The sequence below is a fragment of the Cladophialophora psammophila genome (assembly GCF_000585535.1).
Source record: "Cladophialophora psammophila CBS 110553 chromosome Unknown aczJe-supercont1.1, whole genome shotgun sequence".
Lineage (NCBI taxonomy): Eukaryota > Fungi > Ascomycota > Eurotiomycetes > Chaetothyriales > Herpotrichiellaceae > Cladophialophora > Cladophialophora psammophila.
The window spans coordinates 437,981-453,527 of record NW_006912922.1 but is presented as its reverse complement, the minus strand read 5'-3'; the positions used below and the strand labels follow the sequence as shown (position 1 = coordinate 453,527).

The 15,547-nt window shown below is 52.3% G+C and overlaps 6 protein-coding genes across 6 annotated transcripts; 5 read left to right on the top strand and 1 right to left on the bottom strand.

The window, feature by feature from the left end:
* Positions 1-945: 945 nt before the first annotated feature.
* Positions 946-2,695, top strand: A1O5_00159 (uncharacterized protein; the record flags this gene model as incomplete). Its single annotated transcript, XM_007740779.1, has 3 exons — positions 946-1,198; positions 1,257-1,389; positions 1,441-2,695. The coding sequence occupies 3 exons, from the start codon at positions 946-948 to the stop codon at positions 2,693-2,695; spliced, it is 1,641 nt and encodes a 546-aa protein (XP_007738969.1).
* An 890-nt stretch (positions 2,696-3,585) lies between these two features.
* On the top strand, positions 3,586-4,546 carry A1O5_00158 (large subunit ribosomal protein L19e; the record flags this gene model as incomplete). The annotated part of the gene is made up of 4 exons (XM_007740778.1): positions 3,586-3,682; positions 3,851-4,088; positions 4,168-4,318; positions 4,382-4,546. 4 exons carry the CDS (start codon positions 3,586-3,588, stop codon positions 4,544-4,546), a joined length of 651 nt encoding a protein of 216 aa, XP_007738968.1.
* A 1,710-nt stretch (positions 4,547-6,256) lies between these two features.
* On the top strand, positions 6,257-7,948 carry A1O5_00157 (uncharacterized protein; the record flags this gene model as incomplete). The annotated part of the gene is made up of 1 exon (XM_007740777.1): positions 6,257-7,948. The coding sequence occupies one exon, from the start codon at positions 6,257-6,259 to the stop codon at positions 7,946-7,948; it is 1,692 nt and encodes a 563-aa protein (XP_007738967.1).
* Positions 7,949-8,682: 734 nt separating this feature from the next.
* On the top strand, positions 8,683-10,138 carry A1O5_00156 (D-3-phosphoglycerate dehydrogenase 2; the record flags this gene model as incomplete). The annotated part of the gene is made up of 2 exons (XM_007740776.1): positions 8,683-8,975; positions 9,028-10,138. The coding sequence occupies 2 exons, from the start codon at positions 8,683-8,685 to the stop codon at positions 10,136-10,138; spliced, it is 1,404 nt and encodes a 467-aa protein (XP_007738966.1).
* Positions 10,139-10,932: 794 nt separating this feature from the next.
* A1O5_00155 (uracil phosphoribosyltransferase) lies at positions 10,933-11,787 on the bottom strand (the record flags this gene model as incomplete). Its single annotated transcript, XM_007740775.1, has 3 exons — positions 10,933-10,984; positions 11,035-11,565; positions 11,624-11,787. The coding sequence occupies 3 exons, from the start codon at positions 11,785-11,787 to the stop codon at positions 10,933-10,935; spliced, it is 747 nt and encodes a 248-aa protein (XP_007738965.1).
* An 839-nt stretch (positions 11,788-12,626) lies between these two features.
* Positions 12,627-15,343, top strand: A1O5_00154 (uncharacterized protein; the record flags this gene model as incomplete). The annotated part of the gene is made up of 2 exons (XM_007740774.1): positions 12,627-15,023; positions 15,074-15,343. 2 exons carry the CDS (start codon positions 12,627-12,629, stop codon positions 15,341-15,343), a joined length of 2,667 nt encoding a protein of 888 aa, XP_007738964.1.
* Between the last annotated feature and the right edge of the window lie 204 nt (positions 15,344-15,547).

Genomic DNA, 15,547 nt, shown 5'->3' with positions numbered 1-15,547 from the left:
TCTTGCCTGCCTGCGCAGTTTGCGATTCCATTGACGACCCTCTTTCGCTGCCTTCTTCCTGCGCCGGAAAGCTCAGCAACAAAACAACATTAGCGGCCGTTGCCAGTATCAGCATTGGGAGGCACTCGAACATCTTGGATTACTCGGTCACTGCTTCCAATCGTGCATGACCCTAACAAAATCCTCCGCAATTTGGTCTTCTTTGTTGAAGAAAAAATTGTCGGCGTGGGTTACGACTATTACGGCTATAGACGATAAGGCTTGACCGCGAGCTGGGCAATTCCCTGGTCCAGCTCTTTCATCACGCCCGGAGTCATCGGACTATCAATTTTGTACTTGGACGTCTTGGACACCAAGTTACCTTTGCTGAGCAGTCGATATATAAACCTTGACGCTCGCGGATTAATCTAACGCGAGTCCCAAAAAAAAATCTGCAAGACCTGAGTTGAGAAGAGGTGCACATCGTTGAATTTCGGTTGCTCAGGCTGCGCCTTTTAGTCAAAAGAAGCCGTCTCTCTAGTGTTTGATCCAAGAGGCGCAAGAACCAGCTCTCAGACCATCCGAACTCCAACTCTCTCGGGAAGGTATTGTCCTTTGCTTGTGATTAGCTTTGGGCGGACGTAACTTGTCGAGCAAATATTGGTGGTTCACACATCGATCCAAAATGAATCAAACGCAGTCATACCTGGATATGCATCCTGGTTCACACATATCTTCCGGACCTTCATACTCCCATGCCGCTTCAACAGCGCCGTTGGGCCATTATCAGCAGTATCAACAACCTCCAATTTCTGCATCCTCACATTACGGGCCACCTCAGCCCTATGGGACTTATGGCTATCCCAACGGTGTTACTTCTCCACAGTCTGCCACGGGTCCAGTAGCACAACAAGTATCCCAAATCACATCACTTCCCGGTAGGTCCGGTATAGTTGATATGGCAAAATGAGCATTCTTACTGACAAGGGAAAAGCCATCATGACCGGTGCCCCCAGTTCTCAACACTCGTTTGTGACTCAAACGCCAACCTTGCCAGCTCCAAGTCAAGGCTTCCCTCAACAACAGCAACCGTTTGATACTACTGGTCAAATTGCTCCCCCTGGCATGAAACCAAGGGTAACGGCAACGCTCTGGGAAGATGAAGGGAGTCTGTGCTTTCAAGTGGAAGCAAAGGGAGTATGTGTTGCCCGCCGTGAAGGTAACGCCCAAGTCCAGTCTGATCAGTTATTTTCTCTCGACTCTGACTTGCTTGGTAGACAATCATTTCATCAACGGGACAAAACTCCTTAATGTTGCTGGAATGACCCGGGGACGTAGAGACGGCATCTTGAAATCTGAAAAGACCCGACATGTGGTTAAGATTGGGCCCATGCATCTGAAAGGCGTCTGGTAAAGTCTACCGTGTATCTCGACTTAGAGCAATCTGCTAATTTTGTTCAGGATACCTTTTGAACGTGCCCTTGATTTCGCAAACAAGGAAAAGATTACAGATCTCCTTTACCCACTTTTTGTGCACAACATCGGCGGCCTGCTTTACAATCCGGAGAATGCATCACGGACGAATGCTGTAGTTCAAGCAACAGAGCGTCGTCGGATGGATAGTGTCGACTCTACCCGCCCTTCTCAGCCTCAAGCACCGTCACTCCAACATCACAATAGCATGCCGGGTCCGGGCCAAGCTCCACCCACACCGCACTCAATTGCTCCGCACCCGAATGCACCACGACCAGGAATCGACCGTGCACATACTTTTCCCACTCCTCCAACCAGCGCATCAAGTGTGATGGGGATGAGCAGTCAGGGAACTTCGTATGATTGGGGCACTCAAGGTATGACGAATGGCGCACCAGGAACACAACCCTTGTCAATTGACACTGGCATGAACGCTCGATCCATGCCTACAACGCCCGCGACCACTCCACCCGGGACCGCTGGACAAGGGATGCAATCATATCAAGGACAGTCGGGGTACGAGAATTCGAAACATTACTACAGTACCACGCCCAGTTCCCAAACTGGTTATGCGCATCATCCAGACGGCAGCCGGTATGGTCAGTCCATGCAGACAGTACCATACGGGAAGACTGATATGGGTCCACCAATTGCTCCAGGGAGCGCTAGTGCAGGAGCAGACGGGCATGAACAGAAGGCTGATGGATACACCGCGCAGAGTCACTCGTCCCAACATGAAAGTGACCACCCAGACAGCGGTTACATGAGCGCGAACCCTTCTGCCTACAACACGAGCCGGCAATATACGTACAGTGCTACCGGTGAACATCCACACATGTCTCCTGAGCAGATGTCGGGCTCTCCGACGCATCAAGCTGGCTCCGGTCACGCAACCCCAAGGACCATGCCTGCAGGCCAACCACAATGGACAGGAGATTACAACACCCCGCCCCGGCCGCCCACTTCCAGCAATGTATATAATGTCATGGGTGGCCGGGACCGCACCCCTCAAGGAGGGCCAACCGACAACTATGGGAATCCGACATATGCGTCCGCCGGCCATCCCACGACTGTGCCTTCCGTGAAACGAGGGCGTGAGGACGATGATCAAGACCGCCCCAGCAGCCGAGAATATGACGGTTACGACCCGAAACGGCGCAAGACGGCACGTCAAGACACGTACAGCATGCCCCTCAACACGCCTCCACACATGCAAGCTATCAAAACCGGCGGACAGCGGTAGAAGTCTTGGTGTTCTCGTCGAGAGAAGACTCTTATCTGCGTTGGAGACGTGTGTCAAGTGGAAAAGTGACTCGCACCTTCCGATGGGCTCTACTTCCCGAGGTAATGCCACATCACGATATATTTCCAAAAAGCGATTACGAGATTTACGACGGCCTCCGAGCCAAAAAGATTAAAGACTAACGAATGGAACAAGCGTGCACGGTTTGCTTCCTCGACTTTTAACGACCTTACGAAACGATTTCCTTCGAGCGCTTGCAGATGGCGAAAATCACGATTTCTCCTTGCGATTTCCGGCCGTTTGGGGCAGGGTTGAATTTCACGGGTTTAGATGTTCTGCTTCCTTGTTGTGTATGAGGGAACGATATATGCGTGGATGGATTATGATTTGGGATGGATGAACAGCTATGATTCTGAAGGGCGCCCGACGATATGTTTTCTTGGCTGCAGGAAACGAGAGCAAGACTACATGCGGCTCCTGGGCCTTGTCAACGACATGTACAACTGAGAGAGTCACAATAATTTTCATGTGTCAAGGAATAGGACTGCCCTCAGGCGTGCAGTAGTAGAGGCCAGGCGCTGCAGGAACAATGGCTCCTGTCTCCCCATTCGTGGGACTTCCACTCATGATATGTCGAATACAATAAAAGCTCTATTTATAATCATGAGAGTTCTCATTTCTGAGTGACTGATGGATGGTAAACTCATCGCTGCGATGAGGATGGGAGCGGTTTTGTTTTCTCGCCACGGCTTGACAACATGAGGTTAAAGGGGTGGGTTGTATCACAACCAGCCTTGCCAAGTTGCGAGTGGTCTCCGAGTCTTGTGAAGATAATACCCCTCGCTGACTGGATTTGGACTAGCGCAGATAAATGCCAAGCTTGGCGCACCATGAATTTGTGTGCGTCGATTGACTTGACTCTTCCACGGGATCGAGGTTTATTTGCAACCCACGACAACCACAGCTCTCCAGTCATCGGCTCAAGATGTAAGTCTGGCTTTCTCTGTGCGACATTCCAGCTCCATCGGCGCTTGGGCTTTCAATTCTAGAACCGGTCTCTTCGACGGCGGAGAAGTGGATGCCGAATTTGCTGAAAGTCTTGAAGCTGATACATCCTTTCTAGGACGAACCTCCGCACTCAGAAGCGCCTCGCAGCGTCTGTCGTCGGCTGCGGAAAACGCAAGATCTGGCTCGACCCCAACGAAGTCAATGAAATCTCCAATGCCAATTCGCGACAGACAATCCGAAAATTGGTCAGCGATGGGCTCATCATCCGCAAGCCGGTGGCCATGCATTCGAGGGCTCGTGCAAGGGAGCTGAATGCGGCTCGAAGAATTGGCAGACACCGAGGATTCGGTAAGAGAAAGGGTACGAAGGATGCTAGGATGCCTAGGTATGATGAAATGATTCCACGAGCGCGGAACGGGTGGCACTTTCAAGAGAACTTGACACTGATGGATATCCGTGCACAGCCAGGTTCTATGGATGAGACGCTTGCGTGTCCTCCGACGTCTTCTCGTCAAGTACCGTGCGGCCGGCAAGATTGACAAGCACCTCTATCATGAGCTCTACCAGTTGAGCAAGGGTAACACTTTCAAGCACAAGCGTGCTTTGGTCGAACACGTATGTCTTCGCGCCCTTTTTGGACATGGCTCTGGAAAGGAAACTAATGGGCTATGATCACAGATCCACAAGGCAAAGGCTGAGAAACAACGTGAGAGAATCCTCAAGGAGGAGATGGATGCCAAACGTGCCAAGACCAAGGCCGCTCGTGAAAGAAGACAGGAACGCATTCAGACCAAGAGAAATGCCCTTGCCGGCGAAGCCGAGGAGGAGGCCAAGCAAGAGTAGAGGGTTGGAGAAGCACGAGGACGAGGGACGCGAGACGATTGTGACGAGCAGCATGTTTTGTGGAATGTCGGAGAGACAATCTCTCGACCACATGCTCTTGCACAACAACCGCATACACACCTGTGTGGATATGTCGAACCGAATCGACGGGGAAAGGGGACATTCTGCGGGGCTGCGTAGAAGCCACGGCTGCGCATGGGGATAGTGGTTTCAATAGCCGTCAATGATCAAGCAACGAGGAAATCGGAGACATGAGGTGACATGGCTTTTCAGCCATCTTCATGACCTTTCTCGATAGCGCCGTCAGCGTTGCTGCTCAGGAGTAGACAAGAGAATAGTCTGGTCCAACGATAGTCGTGGCCCTTGAGGACTGCAGACACCGATCGGGGGGACTGATGGTTGGCTGTTTGTTCGCCTGCCGCTCCCACCGTCCTTGAATGACCGTCTTCAGACTAAGAAGCATCACTGTCCACTTGGACGCGGACACTATCCACCGATATCCAACCCGCGTACCGCATCCTGCAGACCGAGCACATACACCAACGTTTAGAATCCTGCAATGCTATGCAGGTCCCCTGTCACCAACGCCCACCAGCCTTCCCATCCCGTTGTCCCTCCCTAACCTTGGCAAAAAATCCTCTGCATCCGCTACTGCAACTCCAGGTGTGACGACTGCTACGTAGGTACACACCTGCTCTTTCCCCTCCCCCTAAAAGCCTCGTTGGATGTCGCACTAGATCGACCGGGCGGATGTCGTCCTGAGCTGATATCAAACTGGCAAGGGGCTACTTCTACTCCAGTATTACCATCTGCGCATCCGCGCTTCAAGTCAGCCCTCGTTATCGTCGTTGGGCAATGTCACGCGGTACCACCGTGCTCTTGCCGTTCCGCTTGGATTGCTTTATCAAGTGGGAGGTCAGTCATTGAATATTCGACGTCAACCCCGCGTCATCTCCCAGGGCGCGAGCAACAGCCAAAGGACCGGCGTCCGCTCTCCGAGGGTGACAAAAATCGGCCGTCGAGAAGCGCATATTGCAAACGTCTACCGCTCGATGACAAGAACTTCGATCCGACACCCCTGCAATCATGTTTGGTGTAAGTTGGGCTGCTGTCGGTAAGTAGAAACCCAACCACATCGCCCAAATCACGCTCCAAGCTCTGCATCCAGCGCCGAAAACCCGGAGCCACGCCTTTGCCCTGCGTGTGAGAAACCACTTCATGCACCAGCCGAATCTGTTCTGAGGTGACCTCGACCTGGGGGTATCTCTTTCATACAGAGCCGTCTGGCGACCAGGGCATCAGATTTTAAGTTGACCGACGAAGGCATATGTCATACCATCTCCTGTTCTGGTTGGCCGAACGACCCGGTCTTCTGTATCCCTAAATGAAGCTCTCGACAGGCATTTGATTCTTGATTCTTGCCAATCACCACTTTTGCATTTCTGGATTGATGACCGGTCGATCATTCACTGACCTGTGTTAGGAGTTGGAGGAGACGGGCTTCTTGACAGAGAACGGAATCCGCCGCCAAAGCCTATTCCATTAGAGTTCCCCAGCTATGTCCCTCCACGCTGCGGCAGCCCATTGAGTCGGCAACACATCAAGAACGTCTGTAAAGAGCTCGCCTCGATCCGCAAGTTACCCGACATTCGCGACTCTCATCTCGCACATCTCAATCTTCAACTGCGCCAAGATGTTCCACTTCCAGACATGGTGCCCGAGAAGCAGTTCGAATCACGTCCACTGCTGTACGACAATGATCTAACAGCCATGCTTGACGAACTTGAGGTCGGCAACGAAGAAGCATATCGAGAAATACTCAGACTCCCACCGCTTGAAGGGAAGAAGAAACCCCGCTTGGCATACTCGAGGAACTTCTTTGCCAGTCTGGAAGACATGAGTCGCTACTGGGACCATAGTAAGGACAACTATTACGAGGTTGAATCCAATGTCGGGGATGATCCGACGAAAGACACGGAGCAGAAGACTGATAAGGTCGAGAACCGTCTCAACAACGCAAATGACGTTGAGATGCACGACCCTATCGAGAATCCACAGCCTTCTGGCCAAGCAGTTGAGCAAGCGGCGACGCCCAACCTTTCATCTGACAGCCCAGCAACTATGGCCACTGTGGAGATGCCTAGTCGCCCGAAAATGAAGCAGGTGTACAAGGGACAGCGACTCGGTAACGGCGAGCAGATGAGCCCTGGCACACGAGTTTCAGCAGTGAGGAACCTCTTGAAAATGGCCGTCCACAAGTTCAACTGCCGAGATTACGACGTGAGCCCGCGAGAGAAGTTGAGAATTTACAACATTAATATACCTTCGGTATCGTATAACTTTTGTGTTGCCAAACTACCGGCGGATACGAAGCTTCTGCGGGCGAGGATGGTGGAAGGGCCGGTCCTTGCAGTTCACTGCAGACACGAGGTAAGGTTCAAGTCCAGAGAAGGGCTCCTGGATCCGACGAGTGATTTTGTGGGTGAGAGATTTGATCTGTTCCGCGAAATCGGCGGTCTGTTGATGCTCGCCAAACAAAGGGCAAGGGAAGGACAGACACTATCTAAAGAACCGAGCGAGAGTCACTGGTGGGCAACCAAGAGCCGCTGGGGTGGAGGCGAGACGAGATGGGGCCAGCTCGCCAACGAAGTGCTTGAGGACGAAGACCCAAGCTGGAGTCCGGAAGAAAGGCGGCTGCAATTGGAAAAGCGGGAGAAAGAAGAAGAGGAGCGAAGAAAAGCAGAGGCTGCCGCTGCGGCCGACTTGAAAAATCAGAAACCGGAAGATCTAATGTCCGGTCCGTCGTCACCCAGCGAGAGGCCGAAAAAGAAGAAGAAAAGTGGCGAAGCGGGTGTATCTCCCAAAGACAGGGCTGAGTATAAGGACGGCAAGCGGTTGATGTATGTCCCGCCCTTACGGCGGAAATGGCATCAGGAGTGGGTGAAAGTCCGCCCAAACGGCCCTTATTGGGATGAGAAGTTGATCCATCGGAGAATTGGCAAGCGAAGTCGAGAGGAAGGGACGGATGGCTGGGACGACGTTTTCATGATATCGGCCGCAAACCATCACGCCTGCATCTTGAAGATGAGCGTGCATGAGGATTATCTGGACTGGCTGGAGACTGGCAAGGAAAGGGGATCACGGTCCATGTCGCAAGAGAGTACAAGCAAGACCGGTGTGGACCAGAGGAAAGAACACTTCCTCTACGTCAGCCGGAGCCCTTGGCTGGATCTGTTCGACATTGAGCAGAGAAAGGAATTGCTGATCGGTATATGGAGGGTTCTGAGCTGGATAAACCGACACGAGGTGCCGAGAGCGGAGGTGGAGAAGATGGAAATACTCAAAGGATCGCAGAGCCAACAGCGGGAAGATCAGATTGGAGACCACCAAATGGAGATCTGATCTGGCAGCAAGCCGTGGAGGAGACGTGCGCAAAGACAGCAACGACTCAAGCCAGAGGAATTGGGCATTTGGCCGACGATCTCCAGCAGTTGATAAAGAATTAGGATCCTACCAACATATAAAATATACGGTGGGACGTAACACCGTCCAAGGCCGTTTGCTGAGCGAGAGTAAAAGAGGCCCCACTGGCACTCACCACGCCAGCGAAGTGGTTTTGGGGGGGGGGGGGATGGGTGGACCATGAGAGAGGGCGTCAAGGCGCAGAGACGAAACCCCTATTAGAACAGCCTTGGTGGTGCGAAACTTGTTGGAAAAAAATCACCGAGTACGAGGTACCAAGGAGGTACTGTACCTCGTATAGATCATTCAAATGCCCGGTTCGGGCAAGAAATTAAGCGCCAAGACCCCACCTTTTCTGGGTATCCGTCTTCGCCGTGCCCTGCCGTTCTTAGACTGGGTTGCAAAACGTTTCGAAACTTTTGCTCAGTAATGCCGCATAGGTACACAGTCTGATCCATCCGAGATACATAGTGGCCGGTTGGGAGGCGAGGTGAGTCATTATTGAACTTTGATCTGGTTTCCTGTCTGGGGTCGTTGGCACCACCCAGTATTCATTTCCTCCCATCTAGTTACCTAGGTATACAGACACGAGGACCTCCCTCAACATGCCGGCGTCACATCTCTCAGAAGGCATTCGCATCCAGCAGAATGGCGACCGCGACCCGCAAGCTACCATGCCCCGCGAAGTTTCGCGCAGCCTCTCCATGTCCACCTCCCCCAGCGACACCTTCCACCACCGCAAAGTTTCGTTCGGCGTCGACAGCCTCAGTGGTACTTCTCCCAATCTCCGGCGAACAATCACCGGCCCTCAGCCCAAGCCATTGAAACCCTTCCGCGAACAGGATGTCAAGATTCTGCTGTTGGAGAATGTCAATCAGACAGGGCAGGATATACTAAAAGCCCAAGGCTATCAAGTGGAATTCTTGAAGTCGAGCTTGCCCGAGGATCAATTGATTGAGAAGATAAAGTAAGAAACCCATACGAGTTGGCCTCTATACCTGACCCGCTTTGCTGTCTAGGGATGTTCATGTAATCGGCATCCGCTCCAAAACAAAACTCACATCCCGCGTCCTCGCGGCGGCAAAGAATCTCATCGTGATCGGGTGCTTCTGCATCGGCACAAATCAAGTCGATCTGAAATATGCCGCGTCCCACGGCATCTGTGTGTTCAACTCCCCCTTCAGCAATTCCCGCTCCGTCGCCGAACTGGTCATCTGCGAAATCATCGCCCTAGCTCGCCAACTGGGCGACCGCTCCAACGAACTGCACCGCGGTACCTGGAACAAAGTCTCGGCGAGATGTTGGGAGATTCGTGGCAAGACCCTGGGCATCATCGGCTACGGGCATATCGGCTCGCAATTGTCTGTGTTGGCCGAAGCGATGGGCATGGACGTGATATACTACGACGTGCTGAACCTGATGGGTTTGGGCACTGCACACCAAGTCCCCACCCTCGAACATCTCCTCAAGGACGCGGACTTCGTAACGTGCCACGTCCCCGAGCTGCCGGAGACGATGAACATGATCGCCGCCAAGGAGCTGGAGACCATGAAGAAGGGAAGCTATCTCATCAACGCCTCGAGAGGGTCAGTCGTGGACATTCCCGCGTTGATTGATGCGATGCGCTCAGGTCATATCGCCGGTGCGGCGTTGGACGTGTACCCAGCAGAGCCCGGTGGGAATGGGGACTACTTCAACAAGAGCCTGAACCCCTGGGCGGAAGATCTGCAGTCTTTGAAAAATGTCATCTTGACACCTCACATTGGCGGGTCGACCGAAGAAGCACAATCGGCCATCGGCGTCGAAGTCGCGGAGGCCCTCGTCCGCTACGTCAACGAGGGCGTCACCGTGGGCGCCGTCAACATGCCCGAAGTCGCCCTGCGCTCTCTCACGATGGACGAGCCGGACCACGCGCGCGTCATCTTTATCCATCAGAACGTCCCCGGTGTCTTGAGGAGAGTCAACCACCTTCTGGGCGACCACAACGTCGACAAGCAGATGACCGATAGTAGAGGCGAAGTGGCGTATCTAATGGCGGATATCAGTAACGTCAAAGAGGATCAAGTGGCCGAACTGTATGCCGATTTGGAAGGCGTAAAGGAGAAGATCCTCACCAGGATTCTCTATTGAAAACATGCACCAGACAAGCCCAACATGTCACTGCTCCAATGTGCCATATTTTACGAGGTACTACCGTCACACAAGCTAGATGGAAGGTGAGTGCGTTTCCCGTCTGCACCTCTGGCAGCAGTCGAGCGGACGAGGGAGGAGGAGGTCAGGGAGGGCGACCAAGAATGCGCCGTATCGTACTCTACATGGCAAAGTCGTGTTTACTGAAAACGACGAGGGAAAAAAAAGCACGGCATCCTATAGGAAAAGAACAAAAAACATACTTAATATTATAGACCAACGACCGAAGGAAAAAGACGGCGATGGGCTCACAGCTCCAAGCTTTCAACGACCCAGGCTTTCAACAGCTAGCTAGCTATGTAGCTACCTACACACAGGGCGTTCAGGATGAGAGACGCAAATAGGGTGTACGTCAACGGCTTCCCACGATGTGATTATTCAACAATGCCGGAGGTCCTGCAAATATTAAAGCAGAAATGAGACCATGGGTTACTTCTGAAACTCGTTGATTTGCTCAAATGCGGCCCTCTTCTTCATCCTCTCTCTGAGTGCCCAAGGCTCCACCCCTCTGTGTTCAGTCTCAAGCCTCGTCCAATTTGGAACCCTGTGTCCATGATTCATCATACGCGGGAGGGTACGTACCCGTGGTCTCTTCAAGATCTTGCATGGTTGCTAAAGTCTGAAGAGTTCGCGCTTTCAATTGCCGCCTCTAAAGATCGTTCTCGAGTCGTTCTCATGTTCCGGTCGCGAGGCGATCGAATCGTCAAGATAAAAGTCGGATAGCGGATTGCTCATCACAGTGTATAGAATCGGTCGCCGAAGTCACCAAGGCCGGGGACAATATAACTGGACGAGTTAGTTGGACGACTTTTGGACGGTCCGCATGACAAACTTACTTTTGCTCGTTGAGACCTTGATCCACAAAAGCCGTGATGACCCTCACCTTGGGCACCTTTTTGGCGAAGTTCTCAATACCTTCAGGACTGGCAATCAGGTTCAAGAACAAAATACGGTCTTCCGGGACGCCTTTGCTCTTCAGAACCTCGACTGCCATGATTGCGCTACCACCGGTCGCTAACATAGGATCCAGGAGCAGCACCCATCGATTCTGAACATCCGGGGGCAGCTTTTCGTAGAAAAGCTTGGGTTTGCTCGTTTCCTCATTGCGCTGGATCAGGATTTTGCCTATCCTCACCGACCGGCAACATTCTCTTAGACCTTGCTCCATTGACTCTCCTGCCCGCATAATGGAAACACCGCAAATCTTTCCTTCAAATTTGACCCCAACATAGTCCTTGCCGACAGGAGATGTGACAGTGTGTGTGACGACCGGAAGGTGATTAAGACCTTCCTCGACCAGAAGGCGAATGATTCGATTGGAGTAGAAGATGAAATCAGCCCGTGGGGTGTTCTTGTCTCGGATCATGCTTGATTGAACAAGTCAGCCACTCTTGTTTCGATGCTGTAGATCTTTATAGTACTCACGTCAGGAGAGCAATCAGTTGAGGGGTCTGAGGCAGGACGTGGACATTTTCCTGCTGGACGCTTTTTGAGACAGTGGCTGTGGGTTTCTCCTCCTCTGGGCGATAAGAAGGCCCAACGCCAACAGCGGGAGACTGCACCCCGTTGATACGCGGGACTGAAGCCATTATCTGCAAGCAATATGCTGTGACAGACAGCTGAAAGGAGGGATAGCGGCTGCTCGCGTGACCTTTGGAGGAGGGGGATCGTAAGTTAACTTCTTGGGATTGAGATGGATGTCTGGCGAAAGTGGGGGGGCGCGAGGTTGGAATGCAGGAATATTTCCTCTGTTACTATGATGGGAGAAGGAAACAAGACGGCTTCATAGAGCTTCAGGTTCACCAGGAGCCCATACAACCACAGGTGGTCTCTAGATCGACGTGGTGCAAGCTCATAGTGCTTCGTTCATGGACTTTTGATCTGTGGCAGATGGGCCGGTGCGCAGATGCGGGTAGATGCACATGCGCTGAGGAAGCTACCGAAGAAATTTGATCAAGGAAAATGGCCCTCCAGCGGGCCAGCCCCGAGGTTTAACTAAACAGCTCTGGGCATGCGGCCCCGAGCCGCCCGTCGGGGCTTCGGCTTAACTGCGACCACCACCAGTTCCAGGTGCTGGGTGATCAGTGATCACCAAACACTAAAGGGCCTCTGTTTGTTTATGGGCCCTCGTAGGTACATCACCCCGCGTCAACATCGGCATGCGATGCTATCGTCTCCAAAGCTGCAACTCACAACAACTCAACATTATCGACTTTTCGACCTTCCAACTAAGATCGACAGCACTTCAGGATATCTGGCTGCATTCTGCACCGAGTCAGATATCAAACAATGACCCTTTGTTCTCCCCAGTTTATATGCAGTATCTAAGATATGCGATGGCAGAGTTCTGATACCTGTCGCGCCTATTTTAGACAATCCACACTTCGAATGAATCAACCACGTCTGCGCCCCCTCGCCAGTAGGCACCATGGATTTCCCTCCAGGACGTCGAAAAGTGAACATTTATGGCAAAGGAGCCAGGAAAGTTCACGTCCACGACCTTTTTGACGTCGCTGCGCCATCACCGGTCGATGCGACAACAACGACATTTACCTCTCATGTCCCAGCCCTTCCTCGACCCGGTCAAGCCACCAACACATCTCATATTGAACTTGAAAATGAAGTGAGAGGTGCAGCGAAACAACAGTCTCATGGGAGAAAGGGGGATCCTTCGACTGCTACCAGTCCATGGCCTCTGACAGCAACCCACTCGACCATGTTTGACCTACACTCCTCTGAGGAGGAACCGGCCAGTCTCAGACCAAAGCCCCCTCTAAAGAAGAGAAAGATAGCATCTGCCAAATCAAAGCAAACGGAGAATGCTGTGAAGGTGGATAAACCACCCAAGGGCGTTATGACAAAGATGAACGGATTGCGTGCGATGAATGAAAGTGGCAAAGAGAAGCTGCAGTCCAAGTCTACGAATGTGAACTTCACCCTCGAACGTTCCGACTCAGCCAATGCCGCTCCTAGGATGAAACGACCATTTAGGGGAGTCACTACTAGCAGATCAATTTCTCCTGGCGACTTGGTCCGTCCAAGAGCGCCTCGCTCAAAACAGCCTCAACTCTCTATTGTCTCTTCTCCAGAATCTTCAGATTCATCCAGCAGATCGCGACCGTCCCAGCGGAGTAGTCCAAAGAGAAAAAGGCGTGTTTCAGACGAGAGTCTCCTGGCCTCGCCCACCCTTAGCGAGGTTCATTTGACTGCTTTGCGTTTGACGCCCGATTCAAGCTCGCAAAGGTCACACGTCTCATCCGATGACGAGGACATTGGAGATGCTCCCACCAAGCCTGCTGAGAAAAGCCGAAAAAGGTTGGTTGATCGACTGGACGCTCCACGCACTCAAACCAGGGACATTATCTCGCGGACTGCATCATTAAACGCAAGAGAAAGACAGGAGCAACATTCAAGTCAAACTAAAGGTGGTGCGGCACCACCTGGAAGGATTTCAGCGAGTCGTCCGACCAAGGATGTCCCTCATCTGGAAAAGCAACTATCAGATGTATCCGTTGCCGCTTCTTCAGGACGTCCACGGCCCACTTACGCTAAGCAAAGGACTTACTTGAGCGAAATGGTTGACAGTTTGGAGAGTTATCCGGCACCGAATAGTCAAACGTCTTCCCAAGAAATCCATTCGCAGGCCGTGTCTTTCACTAGTGTGGCCTCACGGATGGAGCTAGACACCGGTGACAGCGATGAAACTGATGCTTTCAGTCAGATTAAAAGCATCCACGAATTGAGGCGTGGAGGTGCGCTCAGAAAGTTCGACTTGGATTTAGACACCATCTTGGAAGATGTTGAATCAGGATCCAAGTCACGGCGCATTTCAGGACTCCTACAGCTTATTCCGAAGTTGAACGAACTCTCTTCCCTGCGTCACTTTCAAGATTCTAGTAACCTCCAGCGCCTTCTGGATTGTGCGAACGGATCCTTGGACGAGGTCAGCGGCACGTTGGTGGCCCTAGTCCTTCACTGCGTAGTACTGGCTGAAAGCTCATCACCGAGGGTCGTGCTACAGATATTGAACACCCTTTACAAGTTATCTCCCCGTCTGGTCTCGGAACCCAAATCACTAACCAAACTTGCAAAAGACCGAAGTCAGAATCTCTCCAAGGTTCTTGTCAAAGAGATATCGGAGTTCGAGGAGAAAAGGTCGAGACTTTTGGGCCAACCGTGTATGGCTGTCAACAAGACCATACTTGGTTCCGTGGAAGCTGCTCTACGCAATCTCATCAATCTCAAGGAACCATTCCCCGCGCTTCCACGAGTTCTCCTTGACGAGATTCTCTCGACCTTTGCGACGACGCTGGATATGATTGAAGGAGGAGGGATGGCTAAACAGTTGGAGACGATCCGACTCTTGCTGTCTTTATTGGAGATTGCCTGGGCAACAAACCACGGGGCGGCCGGGTCTAGCTTGTCGACTGTCTGTGTCGCCGAGCTAGGTGAAAGCGTGGCACGTGTCATGAAGGAGGCTCATCAGTCCCAACCACAACTTGAGCAATCGTGCCTCAGGCTCATCGTGAGCTTGAGTAACAATGACGCAGCAGCTTGTGACGCTCTGGTTGATGGACGCCTCATCGACACTGTTTTCCAGGTCATTGATGAGCGCTTTCTGAAGCTAGCGAGGCATGCGGAGCAAAAGCAAGAGTTTGACCATGCACAGCTTGAATCTGTGATTCTGGCTGTTGGGTGCCTTCTCAACTTTGCGGAATGTGCGGACGCCGCCAGGGTACGGATGTTGGGATTGATGGCAGATGGAAAGAACATGGTGGACCGGCTGGTAGACATATTTAACACCCATGTTGACCAGGCCTCCGAGGTACGAATCCCTGACTGACGGCAAAGAGTGCGAGACGCTGACTTGTACAGGCGATGACCATTGACCAGACCCAAATCCTCGTCGCCTTTGGATACATCTCAGCGCTGCTGTGCACACTGTGCCTGAACCCAACTGCGAGCCATCGAATAGCACAATCCACTAACGGGAAGGGGCTTTCGCCATTGTTTGGGGCTGCGGACACGTTTCTTGATCACCTACAGACGGTGGAGGCGGCACTTGGCAAAGAAGACTGCTCGCCAACGGGGTTTACAGAGCGGTTTACTACGGTGCTCGAGACAGTGAAGCAGCAAGCCGGATGATGCGTCCTTCTCTTGTATTCGCGAACGATAGGACATACAGGATATGGCATTGGGTACAGGGTCCAGAGTATTGGGACATGTCCTTAGTCGGCATGTGGTTGCATAGAAAAACTGGACGATACCCCCTGAGTATTGTGTTTGCTGGATAGAGAGGTCGGTGCATTTGCCAACCGCGATGAGCTGGTTCGAGTCAAGGATGTCTAG